The sequence below is a fragment of the Sceloporus undulatus genome, chromosome 4, assembly GCF_019175285.1.
Source record: "Sceloporus undulatus isolate JIND9_A2432 ecotype Alabama chromosome 4, SceUnd_v1.1, whole genome shotgun sequence".
In the NCBI taxonomy this organism is placed as follows: domain Eukaryota; kingdom Metazoa; phylum Chordata; class Lepidosauria; order Squamata; family Phrynosomatidae; genus Sceloporus; species Sceloporus undulatus.
In genome coordinates, this window is record NC_056525.1 from 218,943,934 (window position 1) to 218,970,347 (window position 26,414).

The 26,414-nt window shown below is 41.1% G+C and overlaps 1 protein-coding gene across 2 annotated transcripts; it reads right to left on the reverse strand.

Moving 5' to 3' along the window:
* Positions 1–68: 68 nt before the first annotated feature.
* Positions 69–25,306, reverse strand: CCNE2 (cyclin E2). Of its 2 annotated transcripts, none has more exons than XM_042463260.1 (12): positions 25,242–25,306; positions 20,557–20,592; positions 20,180–20,282; positions 17,629–17,679; positions 16,998–17,149; positions 12,532–12,667; positions 10,040–10,186; positions 9,201–9,296; positions 8,215–8,349; positions 6,221–6,332; positions 3,937–4,091; positions 69–706 (listed from the first exon to the last, which is right to left on the reverse strand). In XM_042463260.1, the coding sequence occupies exons 2-12, from the start codon at positions 20,568–20,570 to the stop codon at positions 608–610; spliced, it is 1,200 nt and encodes a 399-aa protein (XP_042319194.1). In that variant the 5' UTR covers positions 20,571–20,592; positions 25,242–25,306; the 3' UTR covers positions 69–607. The 2 variants fall into 2 exon arrangements, with proteins under 2 accessions (XP_042319194.1, XP_042319195.1); XM_042463261.1 differs by having other exon boundaries at positions 20,538–20,592; positions 25,242–25,278.
* Positions 25,307–26,414: the final 1,108 nt, after the last annotated feature.

The window sequence follows — 26,414 nt, forward strand, 5'->3', positions numbered from 1 at the left end:
CTGTAGACATAGTAGCACCTCATGAGGGAAGAGGTAGTATGTAGCAGTTGTTCATGTCATTTTTCCAGTTATGAGCAGTTCTTGCCCTGTAGGATTATAGCCCATGTAAAGAATCTTGTCATCTCAGGTAGTTGTGACCATTTCATTTCATTCCATAGCTACACTAGTATGTGTACTGGAAGCAGGAAGGTTGACATTAACCTTACATTTTCACAACAGGGCCTTGTGGAAGATATTGAGACTGGACCTCTTAAGTGATTGTAGTTCATTTGGATTGCACAGCTCTGCTTTTCCCGCACAGAATAGACCAATGTGTCTTCTGTCCTCCAAGAGTGTCACATGCTTTGCGCAGCTGGTATAGAAAGGTGTGGCTTACCTTAACACAGCTAAATTGCTAAGAGACTTAACAGCATCCCTCATCAAACTGAAAATTAAAGAGGATAAAATATGCATAGTTATGAATCTCACTGCTCAACAGTTCCTCTTTGGGAGAAGAGCTGGTTCAGCCTGAAGGTGCAGGACGTTTGCATTTCCCAATTATTTTTCGTATTTTTCAGGAGTCTTAAACAGTTTCTGAACTTAGCATGTATCTCTGGATGTGCAGATTTCACTTTTCAGAGCTCTTTGGGGGTGTAATTATACCTCCTGTAGATACGGGTGATAGTTGGTTTGGTACTGTAAGTTCTATTTCATAATGAACTTCATCCTGTTCAAAAAGAAAAAATACTATGCTGTTATAGAGAACCACTTGTGCTGTGCTCCCTCTATCTGAGGCAAGGCCAAACATAGAGCCATTACATTCTAGGTCATCTGATGTCCATTAAAGTAGACTAGAGGGGTTAGTCACAATCATGGCAAAAGTAGTGATCATTGATACAAAACAGTTACCTAAGAATCACTCCCCTTTTTGGGAAAAATTGAGCCAAACGTTCACAAGCATAGAAAATTTTATAAGAGAAAAGGGGTATCCTCCACAGAAGACTGGTCTGCACTGACCTAGAATTGCAGTTTAAAAATCTGCCATGTCCTGGAAAAGTAATTTCTGACATAACAGAAGAGGACATGGCAGGTCACTACTAGAGCCTCATTACTACAAATGGCAGTAGACATATTAGTTACAAAAAAGACAAGTGACTGGCTAAAGAAAGCTCCCTTCTAGGAGTTTTTTCATAGCTTAAGAGAACAGGCTTATGAAATTGAAGTAGTTGTCACCCAAATGTCATTTCAGTTACAAAAAGAACAGAACTGTTCTCCTGTGCTTATAAAGTCTCTAAAACATATAGTTCCGTTGATCTGTTGCAGTGGTACAGTCAGACTTCTATAGGCATCTCTTGAGCAGAGAAGAAGCCTTCTCTCACTGGGGCTCAGGAGCAGGCAAATAGAGCCTAGGACACCTATCTGTACTACCGCCAGGATGTCAGCCATCGTCTCCATATAAAGAGGTTCCAGTTGTGTGCCTTCAAGTCATTTCATGGTAAAGGTTTCCCCTTTGACAAGGTTGTCTAGTTGTGTCTGACTGTGGGGGGTGGGGCTCATCTCTGTTACTAAGCTGAAGAGCCAGCATTGTGAAAGATGACTTCGTGGTCATGAAGCCAGCATGACTGCACAGAACACTATTACCTTCCCATTGAAGTATCTATTTATCTCCTTGCACTTTTATATGCTTTCAAACTACTAGGTTGGCAGAAGCTGGGACTAGGGATGGGAGCTCACTCCATCCAGTGACACTTAGGCCTCGAACTACCTATCTTGCAGTCATCAGTTAGCATCTTAACCACTGAGCCACCATGTCCCTCCCTATAAGCCAGTGCTTCTCAATTATTTTCTGTCATGCCCCCCCTAGGAAGAAGAAAACATTTCCATGCCGCCCCGCGCGCTGTAAATAGTATCATTTGTTATAAATTGTTATAAGTACCCTCTGCATACAGGCCCGCGCCCCCCTTTTGGAGCCCGGCCCCCCATGGGGGGCCCGCCCCACTATTTGAGAAAGGCTGCTATAAGGCAATAATACAATGGAGTTATATTGATAAGACTTGTTCAGAAGGAGTTTGCCCTTGTCTTCCTGAGGCTGAGTGTGTGACTTGTCCAAGGTCACCGAGTGGGTTTCTGTGGTTGAATGGAGATTCAAATCCTGGGTTCTAGAGTGCTAGTCCCATCAATCAAACCACTACACCACATTGACTCTGAGGAAGGTCTAGGCGAACTATAAATTTTGTTACTTAAACTCAGTAAAATGGCATGCCTATGTCTTCTACATACAATCCTGCCAGAATAATTTGCTTGCTATCTACATTACACTGTAAGCTTATTTCTGTAAACTGTTTCTGCCTTTTACTGCCTGAGTGTCATCTCTGTATTATTAGAATCACAAAACTGGAAGGGCCTGCATGGGCTCCCTAGTTCAACACACTGCCATGCAGGAACATACAAATAAGGTATTTCTATCCAATGGTTGTCCAACCTGTGTTTAAATTCCTCCAAAGAAGGAAAGTACACTACCTCCTGATACTGTCTAGTCCACTGTAGAACAACTCTCATAGCAAAGAAGGAATAAATTTTCTTTTGGATCCATTGTTTCCATGTCCTAGTCTCTGGAGCAGCAGAAAACAAGCATGCTCTGTCTTAAATGTCAGTTCCTGCTTAAAATACAGAGTTATACTAAACAAAAACCTCTGATTCAATTAGGGCATATGTTTCCATCGCTATGCTTTAAAGACAATAACAATTGCTTTGAGTTCTGGCAGCTGATGTTTTTTCAGCACGAACAACTATCCACCCCACCCTTCTGTATTCCTTTGTGCTTAGCAGTAGTAATAGATTTGTATTCTCACAACAGCCCTGTCTGGGACCTAGGCAGATACTCTAATCACACAGCACATTGTCTCTTAATTTATTGTAGCATCCCAGGAAGGCTTGGCTTAGCAACTTAGTTGGAGAGACCATAAATCTGTAGATCCTCAAAGCAAGTTCTTTGTCCCAACAATCATTTCAGGTCCTAATATTAAAAAATGTGTAAATTGTCCAGGAGTATTGGATTAAGACATTGGGCAATCAGGGTCCGAATCCCTGCTCAGGCATGTAAACCCATTGGATGACCTTGGGCAAGTCGGTCTCTCTCAGCTGCAGAGGAATGCAAAGACAACCCCACCACCACCACTTCTACCAGGAAGACCTTGCAATAGGTTCACCTTAGGGCCATCATAAAGCAAACAACAACGCTGGATAAATCAGCACATTTGGCCACAAATAAATGCAAGGTGTTTTACTCCTTATACCAGTTACTCCTCTCAGTCTGTCTTGGCAATACCGTTTTTTTTTTAATTTAAATTATCAGTGTTCTCCCCCAACACTAATAATGGGCCCAAACAGATAGACCTTTTAAGCCACTGTCCAGGCGACTTCAGAGTGTGGTATTTGGATGCTGCACATCACAAAGCTGCCCTGAAGATGTGGGCAGCTCTTGACACTCCGGTAGCATGGCATTTACACACTGCCAGAGTGTCATGAAGCACCATGGGGCTGCTGTGGGGCCAGCAAAGCCAGCTTTTCCACGACTGAAAAAGGAGCAGGTTGTATCCATTCTTTTTTTGGCCGGGTTCAAGGTGGATTGGGACCGCAGGGTGTAGTTGCTGCAGCCCCAAGCTGCCCATTCCTGCCCGTCTGTTTCCCCCCATGTGCTTCAGTCATAATCTAGATTTGGTCCAGACTCTGCTGACTGCTAACTTAGAAGGAGTTACTTGCTGCTCTCCAGTACTATACAAATAGGGCTCTGACACCTCAATTTGTACAAGCAAGTCTGTTAAATTGCATATAACTAAGTAAACTGCATTTTAGATGGACTAAAGACATAGCAACATCCCTTCTTATTGAGGTATATTACCTTCACTGTGAAAATCAAGCTCATTTAGAAGCTAGAAGGGAAATAAATGCACCTACCAGCATATCTAAATAATTTGTGTGGGTTTGTATATTATGTCTGTCTTCTGCTGCAATCTTCTTAAAGTTCTTCAATTTCACTGGGTATTTTTTTGCTACCCGAACAAATGGTTCCATCCACTCTACACATTCTGCAATACTTTCCCAATCCAAGCCTAAAAAGAAGAAAAGATAATTTTACTGCAGATGTTTGAATTGCAGGTTTACCTCTCTACAACATAAAAGGGCTGTGGACTCTGAAAGACTAAGGTTCAAATTCCCATTCAGCCATGGAAATTCTGGATGACCTTGAGCAAGTCACACTTGCAGCCTTAGAGGAAGCTGATAGCAAACGTCTGAATAAATCTTCCTAAATTGGCGTCAACTTGATTGTACAAACAACTAGGATTCCAAGAAGTGGCTGTGTTATCTACATTTCATAATTATTATTATACACAAATTGATTCAAATTATGAATTATCAGCACTCCAATACTATTACAACACTATAAAAAGGTACACTAGAATCATCTTGCTGCAGATGGCTACACATTTGTAAAATGATCTAAGTTCATGACAAAAACTGGATTTCGAACATTTGATTAATGTTTCAGGCTGCATTATTCGCAGCTTGGTCTTAGTTACTTGAACTCTTCAGTGCAACCTTCAGTTTCAGAATCCTTGTCTTAAACCTTATTTTAGCCCTGGTTAGATTAGACCCATTCAGTCCATTAGATTTATCTGCATGTCAACTCTATTCAATAGCTGAGTAGATCTACTCTAGTTGTGACTAATCAACCTTCTGTTTAGTGGCATATGCAGGTATAAGTTAAATTTATGCCTGTGTATGTTTCTGGTCAGCATAGAAGTTGGTATTCCTTTCCTCCACATGGACCAGAGTACCCACATGACCTTCTGTAGAGTTGCTGCAGCCCTCCTCATTCCAATGCCTGGTAGAGGGCAGGGTGGAAGAATGGCCATTGAGGGCTACAGTAACTCTATCGTAGGTTTGTGATTTGGTAAATGGCCAGCTATAACACAGGTTTTTTTCACATGCAGAACTATTATGCTATGCTGGACCATAGAGAATTGCAATCAGTGTGTGTTAAAGAATCTGAAAGCCAAATAAGAAAACAACTAACACACAATAGGATATTATTGTTACTTTTCATTTCTGATAGCTTAACACCAGAATTAATGTGCTTTGCTAAGAACTGTGGACACAATTCAGATGAGCATGGAGGCAAGAACAGCATGAAAACAGCCTTCTCTCTCCTTAGAAGGTTGCAGTGCAGCTACTCTCAGCTCCCTCAACTCATTTTCCAAATCATGGGTAGCTAGGCAGGCAACTAGATTTGGCCACAACTCATTCCAGTAACAAAGCCATTTACAAAAGAAAAGTTATTCCTCTTGTTTTCAAAAGGGCATTTGTGGAATGAGACCACATATGAAAGTGCTGGAAAAACACATGGAGGGGAAAAGCTTTGGAGGAGTGTCTGTTGAGAATCATTTGTTCATGGCACAGGACCCAAGCCAGGACTGAAAGGGGAGTTTTATTTCTGCTCAAAGTCTTGTTCTGGAGAAGGGCAAGACTACACTAAGAATGTTTTATCTAGGAAATTCTGTTTCATAATCTTGGATGGAAAGTTGTTTAACAGAATAGAAGAACTGTGGTAAGAAGTGCAGGCATGTAAATAATGAATAAGCAGTTCTGTAGTCCACTGCTAACCATATGGATCATGGATTTCAGTGTGAACTATGTCCAACTCAGATCTACTAACAGTATAGGATTAAGCCATCTGTAAGCCAAAATAGCATCATAATAAATAAGAAAAACATGAGCAACACATAAATTTTATAAGTGAAACCAAAGCAATCAATTACCCCTGCCCCCCAGACACAGCTCAGTGTGGACTGAGCTTGTTCAGCTACTGCAAAGTATTGAAAAGTAATTTGAAAAGAAAATATGGTGGGGTTAATTAGCTGGCAGTAAGTGGCTAGTGGTGATTGGGGTATTGCTGATGCTTCAGCGTGTTGGTAGGCTACGTGACAGAGCATGCAGAAGAGGTGAGGAAGTGGAAAGTGTACAAGTATGGCTTATATCCTCTCCTGAGGATTTGGAATATATCTTTATGCTCATGGGGTTATGCAGTAGCTCCATTAGTGAACTGCACTGTTGACAACACAATGTGTATGTGCTTCTGCCATGCCTATACTTGGATTTCATCTTCAGACATACTGCTATATTACAAGAGATAAGAAAAACTTGAAATGTAGTAGGAATACAGTATATTGGCTTACCATACCTGTAACTTTCTTGACTACTAGTACTGAGGTATAACAGCAGAGTGCAGCTGCTACTAATATTCTATATTGGAAATCCAGAGAATTGACATCTAGAATGCAGATATCTAAGAGCTGTAAAAAGAAAGCATGTATAGGATTACAAACCAATTTATCTAGATATCATACAAGTACAAAATCAAATAACTCAGTTAACCATTGTAGAGTTACCTAAGTAAGATTACAAAAGAATAAATCAATTACTGTACATAGCAATAGCAATCAAGTACACTGCTATACCACTTATCAGTGCACTTAAGCACTCCTTAAGCAGTTTACAAAGTGTAAGCTAATTGCCTCCAACAATCTAAGTACTCATTTTAGCAACCTCGGAAGGATGCAAGCCTGAGTCGAGCTTCAGCCCTTTTGCTAATATTGAACTTATGGTTTGTGAGTGAGAGGCTGCAGTACAGGCATTTAACCACTGCGCCACCAGGGCTGGTTTTACATACAGTAATCACCCCACTTATTCGTGGTTTTTATTTCTGCAATTTCAGCTAACACAGAAAATATTAAATGGAAAATTCCAAAAACACCATACAGTAAACAATAAGTTTAAACTTGTGTACCATTCAAAGTAGCATGATGAAACCTCATGCTGTACTTACACAGTATATAAGTATCAGTACTATCTGTGATTTCAGGCATCAACAAGGTGTCTTGGAATGTATCTCCCGCTGATAAAGGAGGAACTACTGTCCACTCTGGCAGCAGTAGCTGCAACACAAAGCTCATGCTAATTGAGCTATTAGAATCATAAGAGTTGGAAGAGACCACAAGGGCCAACTAGTCCAAACACCTGCCATAGAGGAATACACAATCATTAAATTGTGCTTTCTCCACAACTCTGATTTGACTATAACTATCCACAGGACTGCCAAATTCAGAAGATTTTAAATCTGGATTTCAATAAACTGGATTAAGCCGAAATGTTTGAAACTCAGGTCAGTTGCGAGATCAACTTTAAAAATAGAATCTCATGAGGAACCAACAAGAGCTAGAAGTAAGAGACAAAGAACTAAAGAATTCTGAACCAAGGAAGTTATTCTGAGTACCAGAATAGAATTGAGTGCAGAATCCATCTGCAAAAAAATCCACTTCTGACTAACCCAAGCTCTTTCCATTGCAAAAATAATGTTTAGGGCAGAGGGAAGCAAATAATTTGATTATTACTGTTATTGAACAACTGACAGCCAGAAACCATTGCTGATCTATTGTAAATCATCCACAGACCTACACTGTGCACTTTCCACTCCTTGAGGTCATCACTGTGCTAATGCTAGTTTGCCCCTCTCTCCATCACACAGATCAGGCACAGAAGCATCCATGCTAGAGCAGATAAAAAGGCTACCTAGTCCAGCATTCTGTTCTACAGTGGCCAAACCAAACAATCTGGGAACGCTACAAGCAAGACATAAGCAAAACATCAGTCTCCTGTTTGTTTCCACAGCAGCTAGTTTAGAGATATAATAATTTAAAAGCAAGCATGTCCTTAGTGTACTGGGGGGAAATGAACTCTTCACCACTCTAATTCTTTTGAAATTGAAGGATGCATTGAGAAATAAATTACATCACTGAGAGATCAGAAAGAGTCCTTCAATATATTTCACATCAACATGATCTATGTGTTTTGTACACAACATTATGTGTGCTTGAGAAAAATGTGACATTATAAATGCAGTTAGAAACAGATTGACATACAGTATACATACAATAAGTGGAGGATGAGAAGAAGAGCTATCAATAGCCACATAAGCCAGAATTCAGTGTATTTTCTGCACATGGCTGGAAGCATGATTCCCAAAGTACACACATCCCTCCCCAATGTTCAAACAATCAGTGCCGGATGTCTTGGCACTGACTGACAGCTGATCTAAGTAGATGAGATCTTTTCTGCTAGATCTGCATTGCTCACCTGATAACATTATACAGCATATATGCTGGAACAGGAACTCACCTGTGCTATTTCAATAAACCTTTCCTGAGAATACTGAGGTAGCAGGACTTTTGGTACATCTTTCACAGCATCCACTTGGAGATAAAGGTTCAGCCAAGAGACTATTGTTACTGGGCACAGCTCCCACTTTAAAGCCTGTAAAGGGTTGAACATCATAAGAAAGGCTTTAGGTTAGACAAGTGCAGTAGTTTAGCCATATGTACAACACAGAAACCTGTTCAACTCATCTGTTGTTTTGCAAGATAAACCCCTTGCTTCATGAAATATATTCAAGGACTCACAGTGGTATCACATTCTGGGAATTAATCCTTCTCCAAGTCAAGTGCTCCCATTTTAACAAATCAAAACAAAACAAAAAATAGTTTCCCCATAAAGCTATGCAAGTAGCTACATGTTATTCCACCATCACATACCCATATAGATATGTCTAAACATTTTCAGAATCTCTACATTACAGGGAATTCTTAATCATTTAGAAAATCCAGATTAAGGGTTCAGACCTATCTTTCATCGAAGGTTAGGCTTAAAACAATGTACTTCTCTTTTATGGTGGATGATTCACAGGAGATTTTACAGTATCCATCAAATCTATGTGAGCTTGTTTTTGACCAATCCTTCCCTCTGTTCCAATTAAGAAGCAAACAGAGGAACTCTTATGGCAAGACCAGAAATTTATTTATTTATTGGATTTATATCCCACCTTTCTCCCAAAATGGGAATCAAGGTGGCTATGGTCCAAAATACACTGCAGAAATAATCCAGTTTGAGACTGCTTTAACTGCCTTGTCTTAATGTTAGTGAATCCTGGGAACTGTAGTTTTGTGAGTCATTTAGCCTTCTCTATCAGAGCTCTGGTGCCACAAAAAACTACAATTCCCAGGATTCCTAGCACTGAGCCAGGGTAGTTAAATCCAGTCTCAAACTGGATTATTTCTGTAGCATATTTTGGACCACTGATATAGTGGTCAACACCTTTATTTTGTTACCTTCAGTACAATGAGCTCCATCCTTATAATATCCTCTTCACTGCAAGCACCATCAGTAACATAGGCAAATTCCTGTAGTTTGGGGGCATATATCTCCTTATTAAAAGAAGGAAGGGAAGGTCAGAAAAAGTGTCAACAACAGAGTGCATTGGATGTAAAATAGAGTTTATAAAACTGTTGAACAGAATGTTCTACATCTACAATCTTGGTTTGTATACTCAGTAGACCGCAACTATTTCAATTTTAGAGACTGGATGCCCTATTCAGGTGTTTAGTGCATTACATTGGCAGCTTCTGAGCTGAGTCACATGTATCTGTTTATATAAATTCATTTCTCTATGCGGGAATGGGCAAACAGATATAGTTACTTACATAGTCATACATTTAGAAACATTCATTATGATAGCACACAGTTGTGATGACCAAGGGTCAACCCTCACCCAGCACATGAGCCAGTTCACAAAACTAATCCTCCCATTGAAATCTTGATAGGTCCTAAAGCTACTGACAACTCTCTGAACTGCCACAACAGTTTGTCCTGCTTCTCCATTGGAGAACTACCCATGCTGAGACCTACTTTAGCAGATAATGGCGATATTTATTTCTACTCTGCTTTTCTCCCAAAATTCAGCACACAACAGCTTGTTGTTGTTGTGTGCCTTCAAGTCATTTCTGACTTCTGGCAACTCTAAGGTATATCATGGGGTTTTCTGGGGCTGAGAGGGTGTTTTTTGGATGAAGGCACAATATATACATTCTTAAAAACAAAGAAATCCAGCAGTTACAGGGTTAAAAGCTACCAGATATATAATTGGAAGCTGCTGCACAAAGCTACTTACCTCAAGCTTGGCAGCAATGAACAGTGTTGTAATTCCTATGAGCTGAAGCATAGTTTTGTTTATGTTTTTTTGAGTCAACATGAATCTGTCAAAAAAGTCTTGTGCCAAGTAGAAAGTTTCCCTGTGGAGCATATATACTTCACATACCTGTAACAAATAAACTTTATTTATTTAGGGTTGCTTGAAATGAAAGCAATATTCTGAATAACAAACAAAAACATTTTACCCATTTGTTTATCTTTGTTTATCCTTTTGTTATAAAAAATGGTTTGAACACATTTCAAGAAAACCAAATAAAATAAGCTGCAGAATTTCTAAAACAACTTTGTAATAAGGGAAATAACTGCCAATTACGGTATTCTGTTATTTCAAAACATTTTGAGTCTCAGAATCAAAACTCCATACCTTTTGTTATATATTGTTTCTGTGGATACAACTATATCTAACGCATACCTTTCGAATTTGAAGGGATTCCCAATATTTGTAACACAAAGTTCTGGCAGCCACAAACCAGGTGAAAGAGTAAGACTTCTTTCTTTACATATGCATCAACTTTTTGAACAGGTTAGGAAATAGTTTTTCTTACTCATAACACATGGGAATATGAAGGTAGCACATAAAGCCCTCAAGATGTCATTGAACTGGGATTCCCAGCATTTCTCATTATTTTAGCCAGGACTGATGGAGCAGAACATGTTTCCCACCTGTACCTCATGATGGATAGATGTTTGGCAGGATGTATGCCAAGAAGCACCTATAGATGTAGGTCCTCTAAGTGATGAACATCTTTGATCACATAAAGAGATCTTGATCATTGGAACAACTGTAAAACTGCATGTCCCCACATGTGCCTTTATTGTGCTGAATACATGTCTTTCAAGAAGAGGAGCATATAACACAACATGAGGACAGAAAGACAATCCCATTCAGCCCCTATTTTCATGTTTACTCTGTGTGGGGAGAACGTGGGGAAAGGGCTCAGATGTGCTTTGAATTACCATATAAATACCCGCTTTCTTTATTAATTCAGCATGTGAAGATCATCTCCTCCTGTATAATCCACCCTAAATATTCAGGTTCTCTGAGGGACATTTACTCCAGTCAGCCAAGACTAGGTTGGCAACTGTCATCCAGAGGACTTTTTTGTGCAGCCACCCCTAGACTGTGGAACGGCCTGCCAGAAGAGATTCAACAGATGAATACACTTTCTGAATTTAAAACAGCATTAAAGACCTGTCTTTTCTGACAGACTATTCAGATAATTTTGAAATTGTAAAATTTAAATTATAAATTTCTAAATATGGATTGTTTTAATATATGTTTTTCTTATTTTTTCTTTTAAACTGAAGTTGTGTATTTTTAACCAATGTTGTATGTTATAACTGAGGTTGTATGTTTATATTAATCTGATTGTGTTCTCTGCCTCAATCCATGGGGAGAGGCAGGTAAGAAATTATTATTGTTGTTTTTATTATTATTACTACTACTACTGCTACAATTATAATGTTATTGTTCTTGTTAATTGCCATCAAGTCAACAATCAAGCCAACTATCAATCCAATTCTGTGTTCCACTCAATTCTAATTTCTTTAACACCCAAGTTAGTACTTTCCAACATTTATAAAGTTGACTTATTAGTTTCAGCTTCTCTGATACAATTAATGCTTCTAGCAGGGGCAGAAGCACTCAGACTTGATAGTCCACACACAGAGATACCAAGTGGTGTGGCAACTGTAAATATTGATCTAGTGCACCCTTGGGTAGCTAATAAGTACACTGTTACATTGAAAATTATTAATCTAGACCAGTGGATCCCAACCTTTTCTATGCATCCCTAGAAATGTTATGTTAATGTTCGCACCACCTACAAAACTAATACTACATTTGAAGATATGGAAGTCTAATTTCTAATTTTTTAATTGCAAATTAAACCACATACAATAGTGTGAGTGAACAAATCGAAATAAGCTTTTATCACAGTGTACAAAAGGCCAATCTAAATTGAACAATTAGATTCTACTTTATTCAGAAAAAAAAAACTGTAAATGACTGTAAATTGTACAATTCTCTCCTTTTGATTAAACAGTGAGACTACTATCTATGCAACACAATCATGCTACCACTTCTCAAGGCACACTGGGATCTGGCTGAGTGATGACTTGCAACTCATTACTCAAGGACACAAACTTCTCTCTGTCACACCCCTTGAAATTCCATCTCACATCCACTGGGGATGTGAGCACCAAGGTTGGGAATCAATGATCTAGACCAATCAATCTATCCAAAGTATAAATCCTACAGTCAACCTACTTCTTCCATTAGATGGAATGTCTCACAGTCTTCAGTTAAGGATTATCCCATAGAATTAGTTCAGCATAACTATTTGAATCAAACTGCAATTGACAGGAAACTGTACGGCAAAGCAACCTGGAAACAGAGATCACAGGAGGCCTCTTGTACAACTCTTAATACATTCACCTTTCAATACTCACCTCCAGTAGCCAGTCAAGTAGGATTGATCTCATGTGTGGTTGCAGGCTTGAGTGTAGAGATGTGAAATGCTTACAGTGTGAATATTTGCTTTCCTTTTTGAGGATGTTGAACCAGACATCTTTTGAACTTCCCCAACTGAAACCAAGATAGATACTTGAGTTTCAGCAGATAATAATAATAATAATAATAATTAATAATTAATAATAATAATAATAATAATACAATTTTATTTATATTCCCACTTCTCCCGAGGGATCGAAGTGGGATTACAACAAGAAATACAGTAATACAGTGTCTAAAATACAATCTCTAAAACTACAGCAATTAAATCAATAACTGGCCTTTGACCTGGGGGTAAACCATTCTTCTTTATAAAAGATCTGGGAGGTAGGCTCGCCAGAAGAGCTCCATCTTTAATGCCTTCTTTAAGGCATCTAAGGTAGATATGAGGCGGATCTCTACCGGAAGGTTGTTCCAAAGCGTGGGGGCAGCGGTTGTTAATCTCACCTTGGGATGGTCAAGTAAATTCTTACCAGTAGTTCCGAGAGTGCAGGGCGGAATGCGTAGGGAGAGGCGTTCCCTCAAGTAACTCAGGCCCAAGCTGTGTCAATATAACATAATAGACTGTCTTGGCTTTTACTTTATTGGGTTTAAATGACATGTTTTCATCTGGTGAATGCAATTTATCATTCCTAGTTTATATCATCTTAATTTTGCAAAGCGGTTCTATTTAGAGTCTATGTGGATTTCATGTCACTGATATGCCAGGTAATTTTGGTCTGGTACAGACAGGCAAAAAGCATCATCCTGCAGGTGGGGTGAGGACTGAGCTTTCCCCGCACTGCCTGGGCGCCATCTTGATGTGTGCCCACCTGGAGAGTGTGCGCCATGATGACGTCCCTTTGGCGCAGCACCCAAATGGGCGCTGCACCAAAAGGGCATGTTTAAGCTGCCCAGCAGCTGCTATAGTGCTGCTTTGTGCTCTGCGGAGGCCGGATTGGTGGCGTGGCGTGTTTGCCATGGCACCAATCCAGGGCAGAAAGGGTCAGCGTCTCACCGCCCCTTCCTACCCATTTGTACAGGGCCTTTATCATTTAATAAATGTGTAGCTGCCTTCAAAGTACAAGTAAATTACTTAATTTTGCCTACAGATCAAACGACTTGTGACACAGGAGATTCTGACTAGATAGGCTGTCTTTTTTTTAGAACCTGAAAATAACTGGGGCTTTGTATCCTTTAAACCTTGTACTGTTTCCATGATCCAGTTCTTAACCTCCCAAACACACTTGCCTGATTTCCCCAATCCATGCCTTCATAGGGAAATTACCCTACCATCTCAATATGAGGAGTGCTTGGGCTACTTTAAGTTTGGAAATCTTGTCACAGATCTCTCATTTCACATATAAAGCCACTGCTTACACCACTGAATTTCATAATATAGTTTTAGTAAGCAGGAATAAGCAGGATGTCTGTTCTTTAGACCAAAGCCACTCTGACATGAGACTCACAGATCTTAAGATGACCAAATATTAAAAACTCCTTCACTTACTCTATTTTAACATGAAACAATAGCACCATAGGTTTGACCATTCTGGGACTGACCTCTCATGCTGATTTCATTTTCGACAAACAGGACACAAATTAAATGTTTGTTGTATACTGGAAAAGAAAACCTGCGCCTTCTCAGTTTTTTCATTCTCCAGCTTCTATCATCCATGATTATTTCCCATGCTTCCTAGGCCTGATGGGTGCTAGAGTCCTGCAACATCTTGAGGGCCACATGTCCCTCACCCCTACTGTATAAAAAATGCATTGTCCTAGATCTCTCCCCAGAGTTAATCAAGTAAACTACACAATAGTATTTGGTGAATTGCTGCAAAGAAATTTTAAAGGATTTTTAATTGATGGAGATTTATATATATTGATCCAAAACCTGCTTGCAATGGTTAGCAATGGGAACTTAGAAAAAAATATAGCATACTCATATTTTTAATACAACAATTACGCAAATTTTATATGCATATAAAGGGAAGAGAAATGACTGCCCAAACATAAAAGAATGGTTATTGAAATTATATGATTTTATGAAATAAATTGACATGTATGCTAAAAGGCAAATCATGGGAGAGATTTAAAGTAGGCTGGGATCCACAGATAACTTTTCTACAAAAAGAATGGGTCGGCAATGCTATTATTAGTAGCAATATGGGGATAATAAATATATGAAGAAGTATGACAGCATTAGATTAACAGACAAGAAAGATGCAGGAAGTTAAGAATTATGTCTTTTGTTTGTTCTTTTGTTAGTTTTTATTTGTATTGCTTATATTCTTGTTTATGTTTATGTCTGTCTAAGTTTATGCTGTCTTTTTTATTCAGGTTTTTGTATTCTTGTTTGGATGCTTGGTAAAGTGAAAAAGACCACCTGCCCTCTCGATCCCTGTCCATCTTGGCTGGTCATCCAGAGAGGTGAGGCAACTCTGAAGTTACTACAATCTATAATTAATGCCTCCTTCAGGGAAGGTTGTTTTCCATCAAGTTTAAAATTAGCAGTGGTGAAACCCATTATAAAGAAATCTTCCCTTGATCCCCTGGACAAAAATCCTTGGGTAAGGTGATCGAGAGGGCGGCTGCCAACCAGCTCCAAGCAGTCTTGGATGACACCAATTATCTTGATCCATTTCAAACTGGCTTCAGGTCGGGATAGGGAGTTGAGACTGCCCTGGTCGCCTTGGTTGATAATCTCCATCTGTGCATCGACAGGGGAAGTGTGGCCTTGTTGGTGCTCTTGGACCTCTCAGTGGCCTTCGATACCATAGACTATGGTATCCTTCTGGAGCACCTGAGGGAATTAGGAATTGGAGACATTGCTCTGCAGTGGTTCCGGTCCTATCTCTCGGGCAAGTTCCAGATGGTGTCACTTGGCGACAGTTGTATGGCTAAGGGGGAGCTCAAATCAGGCATTCCTTAGGCGCAATACTATCACCAATGCTATTCAACATTTACATGAAGCCGCTGGGCGAGATCATCCGGAGACATGGGGTGGGGTGTTATCAGTACGCTGATGACACCCAAATTTATTTCTCTATGTCTTGGACTGTTTCAGTGATCAAGCAGGGCATCTCTCCTCTGAATGACTGTCTGAGGTCGGTAATGGACTGGATGAGGGGAAACAGACTTAAGCTGAATCCAAACAAAATGGAGGTACTCGTGATAAGTAACTCCAATCTGGGTATGGAGATAAGTCCGCCAGTCCTAGATGAGGTCACACTTCTCCTGAAGGACTGCATCTGCAGCTTGGGGGTACTTCTGGATTCGTCGCTTCAACTGTCTTCTTAGATTGATGCGACAGCCAGTAGTGCCTGTTATCAGCTTCGGCACTACCTGGAGCAGCAGAACCTTGAAACAGTTGTACACGTTCTAGTAACCTCTCATCTTGACTTCTGCAATGCGCTCTACATGAGGTAACCCCTGTGCCATGTCCAGAAGCTTCAACTGATACAAAACATGGGAGCCAGATTGGTCACTGGAAAATCCAGGTTCGACTGAATTACACCTACTCTAAAATCACTACGTTGGCTGCCTATTAGCTTTTGGGCACAGTACAAGGTGTTGGTTATCACCTATAAAATCCTACATGGCTTGGGTCCAGTCTACTTGAAGGAATGCCTCCTCCCATATCATCCTTCCCGTACACTCTTCTTCCGGGAAAAATTTCTTACAACCAAGAAGGACCAGACTCGCGGCGACCTCCAGGAGATCCTTTACTGCCGCCGCCCCAAAAACTTGGAATGACCTCCTGGAAGAGATTCGCCAATTATCCTCATTGGAGACTTTCAAAAAGGCGACAAAGACCCTTCTCTTCCAGCAGGCCTTCCCAGAGTGATCATGTCCAGAACCAATTGAATCCACCCTCCTCACCACTTTCTCACTCACAGATTGTGCAATAATTCTGATGTATTGTTACATACTATGTTTTATTGTTTAATTTTAAACTAGGAGAGAGGGTTAGGCTAGGGATTTGTGGGTTTATTGTTTTATCATTGTGTATTGTATAATCATGTTGTTACCTCCCTCGATCTCCAAAACGGAAGAGGCGGGAGATAAATTTTAATTAATTAATTAATTAATTAATTCATAATGAAACGTAGTAATAACTTAAAAATTAAGAAAGAGATTTAGATGTACAGTATTGTGTTCTAAAATGCAACTGGTCCATAAAGATTTCACAATTGTATTACCTTTTCTACATTGTCCTTGAAAATATACAAAACACTGATGTTAAGGGGTAAAAACAAGACCCTCAAAATATTACCTGCATTATCCATTACATTAGTGCTCTGCATTTTCCAAATAGCACAAGAACCAGCTTTCACCAAGTGTGAAAGATAAAGAAATTGATTTTAGAACACCCCTGATATGGTGCACTACAGCAAAATCACAACTGCTTTTAATCATAGCTTACCTAAGTTCTGGTAAAGGTGATGGGTTTATGAAGAGGTTTCTGAACCTGTATTTTTTGAAACTGGAGAAGTCAGTGGTTGTTTCTTCTTTGTGGGGAGTTTCTATTATTATACATGGGGAGATGCCACCTGATATTGTGGATGGCCAACAACTCTACAAATGAGATATTCAAAACTAATTAAGAACAAGAACATAGTAACAGGCACAATATCTTAATGATAAATAATAGTGCCTCTATTCCAGATTTAACAAATCTTACTAAATTTTTAAGTAATACATATATGGATGAAGAACTAATAAATTGCTGCCCTTAGAAATTACATACTAAACCAGTGAAGCAAGAAAATAGTTTATGTTACATAATGGTACATAAATCAATATTGATTATATTAAACATTCTGACAAAATGAAACAATGTGTATTTTGGTGTAAACAACACTCAGTGTAAACAAATTGCATTATTATTATCCTGTATATTAGGCAGCTTACACCCACTACTTTTCATAACAGTGGAATATAAGCCACTCACCAACCGCAGACATTCAATCTCCACTCCCACTTAAAAAAAGTTTTGCCCACCCCTCTCTTAGACAATACAATTGTAGGGCAGTGTTTATGAAGACCAATACTACCTTAATTTCATACTGATGTCTTGTGCTGTTTTCTTCCTTTCTTTTGGGGTCCTTTGGAAAGCAAGCATAGATGCACAATGATTATTACCAATGCAGTAGCCAACAAATATTCAGTTCTTCACATTCATCAAGAATTTTTCTCCCAGGAAGAATGAATGATTTTTAAAAGTAACCTATTTTGGGTAATGTGGTCATGCTATAAAAAAGTGGCAATATAAAGACCTTCCATAATCAAAAAGGGGGATAATGCTTTAGGCCTATAGCCCACGACTCTTGTTATATACTGTACTGGGGTTTGGCTCCAAGATCCCCCGTGTATAACAAAATCCGTGGATGTTCAAGTCCCATTAAATATAATGACATAGCAAAATGGTGTCCCTTATAAAAATGGAAAATCAAGGTTTGATATTTGAAATTTTACTTTTTTTGAACATTTTCAAACCATGTATGCTTGAATCCATGTTTTAAAATTCTGTGTTTAAGAAGGGCCGACTGTACAATGTCTTTTCAGACCTACTCAGCCACCTTTCCTCCTTGGCCTCTGTTTAGTAGAAGGTCTTTTTTTTTAAGCACTATTGGCCTTGGGAGGATGGTGAAGATGGAGTAGAGAAACACAGATTTATGGTATTGGATTGCAGTATCGTGTCTGAAATTAACAATACAATAAAGACTGAGCTGGGATAATGATGGGATCCTCTTCTAGCCCATCCTACCATAGCTGTGTGTGCCTGCCTACAACAAGTATGTTAAACAGCAGCTGCCTCCAGAATCCCTTGCTGAGCATGTGTGAACAGCAAAATAAAGAGAAAAGGGGAGAGAAAATAAGCTTGCCTGGCCAGCTGCTTCAAAAGGTTAAAATAGCGTAGATGTATAAGTTTGGTCACCAAAATGGAAATTGTAAAAGAAGTGGAGGCTAGCAAAAGAAAGTCGTCCCCAAAACCCAAACTGTGCAAGAAGGTTTCAAGCGGTCTCTTTGCGGTTCCAACTGTTCTTCTTTATTTATGGTTTACCTGACCTGTTTTTTTAAAAATCATTTCATATATTATTTGTTTTAGTTTTGAATAGAAAGTTAACTGAAACATGCTTAAGTGCTCTTCTTTTTTGTAGTTTAGGAACTTATCCCTATTCTTTCTAAGTTATTTCTGCCTCCCATACCAATTTTTTGTTGTTGTTAAAGAAGTAATGCCCAGAAATACATCTACTACTTGTTTTCTGCTGCTCCAGAGACTAAGACACGGAGCAATGGATGCAAACTACACGAAAAGAAATTCTATCTCAACATTAGGAAGAATTTCTTGAAAGTAAGAACTGGTCAACAGTGGAACACATTCCCTCAAGTGTGGTGGAGTCTCCTTCTTTGGAGGTTTTCAAACAGAAGCTGGATGGCCACCTGTCAGGAGTGTTAGAATGTGTATTCCTGCATGGCAGTGGGTTGGATTGGATGGCCCTTGATGTCTTCCAATTTTATAATTCTGTTATTCTGATTCATTAACTGGGTATACCTGTATTCAATGTTCTCACATGGGGCATGTCTACACAGAGCAATTACACTGGCTTCCTCCCACACTCACTACAAATTGTCTTGCCCAAGGTCACCCCGATTCAAGTGTGGATTGTTTTCATGAGAAAAGGCTAGTTCCACACTGAATCTGCCCTATCCTTGGCTAAACCGGTGTTAAAAAAACCCTCATCTTTTGCTCTGGACTTTGCTGGAAAATCCAGAACATTACAGAATCTACACTCTCATCTTTCTATGCTGTCCAGCGCTGCTCCCTTGGAGGTCACAACAAGGTGCCTAGCCATGTGATCGATGCTAGGCACCTCATTTCTGACCTCAGAGACAGTGACTTGTATGCCAGCAGTAGCAATACCAGGCAGCATACAGGGATGTATGTGTACACAGATGCCCAGCATCACTCTCACATGCAGAGGTAATATGTGGAATCCGAAACAGCTTTGGCGTCAGAATGCTCTGGAAGCAGCCTGGAGTATTCTGCCCTGTGTCAATTAGCCCAAAATGATATACATGTTGAGTCAATGCCAGATATGAGGGATTCTTGGGAATGTATCACCTAGTCTCCCCTCCCAGGGATGTAGCCAAGGGGGGGAGGATCTTGAGGTCCGGACCCCCCCTTCCATTAGAAAAATGAATGGTGTGTGCTGCTGCGCCGCCGCACCCAAGCCCCATTATAATGGTGGCATGTAGTCTGGACCCCCCCCTTCCTAAAATCCTGGCTACGTCCCTGCCCCTCCCCAAGTAAGCTTTCTGGCAGTGATAGAGAAAGTATACCATTTTTAGTTTCCCACAATACATCACTGCAGCAAACCTAAATCTGTGTGCAGTTCACCACAGACTAAAATTGGGGGTCAGCCTCAATAAGAGCTTGCCAAGAGCTTGAGTAAGCCAGCACTGTAAAATAAATATTTTCCTCAAAAGATAAAGGTTTGCTTAAGACAGCACAGTGAGTTCTTGGTTGAGATCTGAATCAGGCAGTTTTATTTCATATTCTTAATCACAATTCTACATTAAACTTTTTAAATTGCTACTCACTTGCATTGCTTTTCTTTTTCTATTATGAAGAGACGCTGACACCTGCAGTTCTTGTGGAGAAGTATCCTGGCAAGGCTGATGTAGTTTAGCTTGCAAGCGGCTGCTGTAGAAAGGGAAAGACATTTTTTTCCATTAAGACTGTATTGTTATATATACCAGAACTTTGTGTGACTAACAAATGGATAACAGCATGTGTTTTCATGGTCTATAATAACATCATCATATGCATGCAGAATTTCTTAGAAGTTCAGGTAAAAACACAGTATGCACAGATGGGGTGGGATTGTAGATAATTAGTTTCAGAAGGAAATTAAATGCAGAAAGTGCTGATTGTGCAACTATATACACTATAGCTTACTTGGGAAATGACATGTTACCTGCGTCTGGACATTCTTAAAATCCCAGATGCTTGCCTGAAAATGAGAGAAGATTTTATATTAACTTAAGTATATACAAAACATTATTTATCTTAAATTATGTCCATTTCCGTATATACGCACACCAGCTCCATATTCCCCGATTGAATACTGCAGAAATATCTGAGACCAAGAATAAAGAACTGATGCATGAAGCATAAACCACATCCAAATGTGATTTCCATAAGCCCCTACCCAAATGTTGCAATGTACCACCAGGAGCATACCAGTGCTCCACAGAGAAGCAGGCACCTGTCAACTTCTGATAATCCTGTATTTGGAACAGGAAATCATCTGGGCAACCTGGTCATGCTATACAGCCTTTGAAAGAAACTTTGCACATCTGAATTAAAGGTTTGTTGTTGTGTGTCTTTCAAGTCATTGCTGACTTATGGTAACCCTAAGGCAAACCTATCATGGCTATACTTGCAAGTTTCTTCAGAGGAGGGTTTCCATTGCTGTCCTTTGAGACTGAGAGCATGACTTGCCCAAGATCACCCAGTGGACTTCCATAGCTGAGCAGGGAATTGGACCCTGGTTTCCAGAGCCACAGTCCAACACTCAAACCACTACACCACACTGGCACATTGTAAAATACAATGCTACATTATCACAATCAAGTTACCTTCCATTGCATTCTTAGTAAGTGGGGCAAATGTCTGGGTCCATCAATAGCTAGTCTATATGTGAACATATTGTATGCATAGAAATCATACAAAAGGATCTTTCACCAGAAATTTATGGTATACGTTCCCCAAGACTGGGTGACCAGATGTCCTAACCTGCTCAGCCATCCAAGCCCACTGGGTGATCTTGGGCAAGTCACACACGCTCAGCCTCAGAGGATGGCAATGGTAAACCTTCTCTGAAGAAACTTGTCCAGAAACCCCATGATAGGCTTGCCTTAGGGTTGCCATGAGTCGGAAATTACTTGAAGGCACACAACAACATCTGAGGAGGACAAGGCACTGTAAAATGTAGGACATTAAAGAAAAATGTAGGGTTTTGCCAAATAAAAGCTAAAAAAACTCATATAAATATAAATCCATGATTCTTAGTCATGCTGAAAATGGAGGATATTTTCAAAATCCTCCTGGAAAAGGAGGACATCAGTTCACCCTGCCCCCAAACCCTTGTTTGTTGTTTTTGTGTGCCTTCAAGTCATTTCCAACTTACAATGATTCTAAGGCAAACCTAGCATAGGGTTTTCTGGGCAAGTTTCTTCAGAAGAGGTTTGCCATGGCCATCTTTTGAGGCTGAGAAAGTGTGACTTGCCCAAGGTGGGTTTCCATGGCTGAGTGATGGGTGCTTTATTACAAATAGACATGTTGTGGTTTGTTTATACACTCAATAAGAAACAAGCAACAAAACTTGGTACCCTCCCCTATCCTTCTGCCGGGATTGCCATGTGTTGTGTATCTCCTTGCCAAGCTGGGGAAGGGGGACAGCTATAAAGACCCCTCCTCTGGCCCCTCGCTTCCTAAAAGCCAAGCCAGATGCAGTTGTTCTCTGGCCCGCGCCAAATTTGCAGAAAGCGGGTAAGTGGAGGAGGAGGCAACCGTCTCCAGATTGCCGCCAGCCTCCATACTGCTAAACTCCCTATGGCCCTTAATGGGATGCAATATTTAAAATTTTTTAAAGGGGTGCAAAAATTAAAAAAAGGGAACTTGGGCAAAGAGATCTGGAGTGGGAAGACCCAGGCAGGGGGAGGAGAAGCACCCCTATTTTTTAAATAAAGAAAAGGCATGCTAAGAAGTGGGGTCTTCTATGGGTACCCCAATATGCAGAGAGGAAAGTGCAGGGGGAAAGGTAGAAAGTCCCAGATAGGGAGATAACTCAGGTGAGGAAGGTGGGGGTACGCACCCCTATTTTTTTAAATAAAGAAAGAAAATGCATGCTGAGTAGTGGGGTCCTGTATGGGTACCCCAATATGCATTGAAGGAAGTGTAAGGGAAAAGGTGGGAAGACCCAGGCAGGAGATAGTTCAGGCAGGAGAGGTGGGGAGAAGCACCCCTATTTTTTAAATAAAGTAAGAAAATGCACACTGAGAAGTGGGGTCCTCTATGTAACCATAGTTCAGGCAGGATGGGGGGGAAACATCCCTATTTTTAAAATAAATAAAGAAAAGACATGCTGTGAGATGGGGTCCTCTTTGGGAACCCCAAACAGTGCAAGGCAAAGGTGCAAAGACCCAGCCGAGAGACAGTTCAAAAGGGGGGAGGGAAGCACCCCTATTTTTTAAAATAAAGAAAGAAAATGCATGCTGAGAAGTGGGGTCCTGTGTGGGTACCCCAAAAAGTGTGAAGCAAAGGGTGGGAAGACCCAGTCAGGAGATGGTTCAAAGTGGGGGGAGAAGCACCCCTATTTTTTAAATAAAGGAAGAAAATGCATGCTGATTAGTGGGGTCCTCTATGTAACCATAGTTCAGGTGGGATGGGAGGAAGCACCCCAATTTTTACATAAAGAAAAGGCATGCTGAGAAGTGGGGTCCTGTATGGGTACCAGAAAAGGCAAAGGGTGGGAAGACCCATGCAGTCCTCTATGGGTACCCCAATAAACAGAGAGGAAAGTGCAAGAGCAAGGGTGGGAAGACCCAGGCAGGAGACAGTTCAAAGGAGAGGGAAGCACCCCTATTTTCAAAATAAACTTTAAAAATGCATGCTGAGAAGTGGGGTCCTCAATGGGTACCCCAATATGCAGAGAGGAAAGTGCAAATTAAAGGGAGGGAGGGAGCTTGAAACACTGATTCCTCCTTCCCTTAAAAGCCAGTTTCCCTCCAAAGACAGCACCCACCAAAAGGGGAGATCACCCACCCCTCCCTCTCATGCCCCCCAGGAGGAAAATCAAGGGTCAAATGGAGGGGCAAATTTGGAGGAAAAGAGAGGTGCCCCCCCATCAGCCTCCCTCTCTCTAACTCTCTCTGTCTCTCTCAATCTCCTCCTTCCTATACGTTTCACCCCTCCTTTGCCTCCCTCTAGTCCTCCCTCACCCCAATATCCCTATATCTGTCCCATTTTGGGGGGTGAAGAGATCCATAAAGGCCAATATGGCAAGTGCTGCTCAGGGCTGCCCGGGAAGCTGCCAGGCGGGCTCTCCACCCCCTTTGCAGCTTCTCCCTCCAAAAATCTCAGCCCACACCCAGCAAAGGCAGCCAGGCCCAGGAAGCCGGCCCTCGAATCACCCCAAAAGAGAGGGTTAGGGGACCCCCTCACACACCCCTTGGACTGAGGGAAAGGGGGACCCTTGCAGACCCCAAAAAGAGAGAGGCCAAGGAGAGCCTTCTCCTAGAAAAGGGGAGTCAAGGGGGAACAGCACCCTAAAAAAACTTGGGGGGAGACACCTCCTTTTCTCGCCTCTTGAAGGGGGGATCCCTACTGGCCCCCCAAAAATAATAAAATAGCTTCTGATGGCCAAAGGAGAACTTCCCCCCCAGAGAAGGGAGTCAAAGGGGAAGAGGTGGGGGAGACACCCTCAACCTTTGGGGGGCAGACACCCCTTTTTCCCGCATCCAAAAGTGGGGGACCCCTACCAGCCCTCCAAATAAAAGGAAAGAGCTCCTGATGGCGCCCAAGGAGAGCCTTCCCTCCCAGAGAAAGTGAATCAATGGAGAAATAACCCCTAACCTTTTCTGGGGGGAGACACCCCTTTTTCCCGCCTTCAAAACTGGGGACCCCTTCCGGCCCCCCCAAAATAATAAAAATAGCTCCTGATGGCGCCAAAGGAGGATTTTCCCTCCCAGAGAAAGGGATTCAAAGAGGAATAGCCCCCCAATCTGGGGAAAGAGATACCCCCAACATTTGATGGGACAGACACCCCTTATTCTTGCCTCTAAAAGAGGGGACCCCTACTGCCCCCCAAAATAATAAAATGGCGCCAAAGGAGGCATTTCCCTCCCAGAGAAGGGGATTCAAAGGGGAAGAGCCCCCCAACATTTGTGGAAGAGACACCCCCAACATTTGGGGGGACAGACACCCTGTTTTCCAGCCTTCAAAACTGGGCACCCCTACTGCCCCCCCAAATAATAAAATCGCTCCTGATGGCGCCAAATGAGTACTTTCCCTCCCAGAGAAGAGGAATCAATGGGGAAATGCCTCCTAAACCTTTTTGGGGGGAGACACCCCCAACACCTGGAGGACAGGCACCTCCTTTTCTTGTCTGTAAAAGAGGGGACCCCCTACTGCCCCCCCAAAATAACAAAATAGCTCCTTCCCTGCCAGAGAAAGGGAATCCATGGGGAAGCATGCCCCTCCTCAGCCTTTGGGGAGACCCCCTTTTTCCCGCCTCAGGGGTCCCCCACTATTTCTTGGCGCCTCATTCTCCCTCCAAAAAGAGAAGCCGGCGAGCGGGGAGGCGGGCATCCCGCCTTCTCCTCCTCCCTCCCTCCCTCCCTCCTTCCTTCCTTCCTTCCTCTCTTCCTCCCTCAGAGAGGAAACCCCTTGACACCCCAAAATCCAAGGCACCCCTAAAAGGACAGGCACCCCTAAGATGACACTGCTCCTCAGAGGGGTGTTTTTTGGGGGACCCCCACCCCAGCAAGCATCCCACCCAAGGCAGAGCCTGGCCCATCTCAGGGGCAGACGTCACCCACCCATCACCTCCCCAGAAACCCAGGGCCCCCCAAAAGTGGCCCTCTCCCTCCGACTGACCAGGGCTCCAAGCTCCTCTCCTCCTTCTTCTTCTCAGCTGGCGCCGGCGCCAAGAAGGCTTATATAGGGCTCCGTCTGCGCATGCGCCACTCTGGGCCCAGGCTCATCCCTCCCAGTTCCCGGGCTGAAGAGATCTCCCGCCCAGACACACATAGATACATATAGGCATAGACACATATAGGCATATACACTATATATATATATACACTATATATATATATATATATATAGTGTGTATGCCTATATGTGTGTATATATATATGTGTGTGTATACACACACATACATACACACAGTCATATACACTATACACACACATATAGGCATATAAACTATATATATATATATATATATATATATATATATATATATACATACACACACACACATACATACAGACATATACTCTCTTTCTCTCTATATATATATATATAGTATACAGATGTAGATACATATACACACATACATATATACTATATATAGATATACACGTACATCTATATATACATATACACACAATACGTATAAACATATATGCATATTCAGTATATATACACACACACACATATACAGATAGATAGATAGATGTGTGTGTGTTTGTATATATATATATAATTGTATATATGTATGTGTGTGTGTATATATACACACACACACACATATACACAGACATATACTATATAGATATACACACAGGTATACACACACACACATACATAGATATATATACACACAAATACTTAGATATACATATACATATATATATAAACACATACCTATGTAGACACACATATACACACAGTATATATTGATGCATACACACACACACACACACACATATTTATACACACACACGCACACACTTGGTTTCCAACTTATGGTGACCCTATCCTGGGCTTTTCTTGGCAAGTTTCTTCAGAGGAGGTTTGCCATTGCCTTCCCCTGAGGGTGGGAGAGTGTGACTACACACGCATATATTCTCTCTCACACACACAAACACATGTATATGTACAAATATATTTCTCCTCTGAAGAAACTTGCCAAGAAAACCCATGGCAGGGTCTCCTTGGGGTTGCCATAAGTTGGAAATGACTTGAAGGCACACAATAGCAAATATAGATGTGTGTGTATGTGTGTGTGAGAGAGAGAGATGGCAAACCTCCTCTGAACATATC

Excerpts from the sequence above, each read along its gene's own strand:
- CCNE2 (XM_042463260.1), bottom strand. Across the intron at positions 17,150-17,628 it reads GACATCAGTATGAAATTAAG|AGTTGTTGGCCATCCACAAT; the intron begins GTAGTATTGGTC and ends TCTCATTTGTAG. Across the intron at positions 9,297-10,039 it reads TCATTGCTGCCAAGCTTGAG|GAGATATATGCCCCCAAACT; the intron begins GTAAGTAGCTTT and ends TCTTTTAATAAG.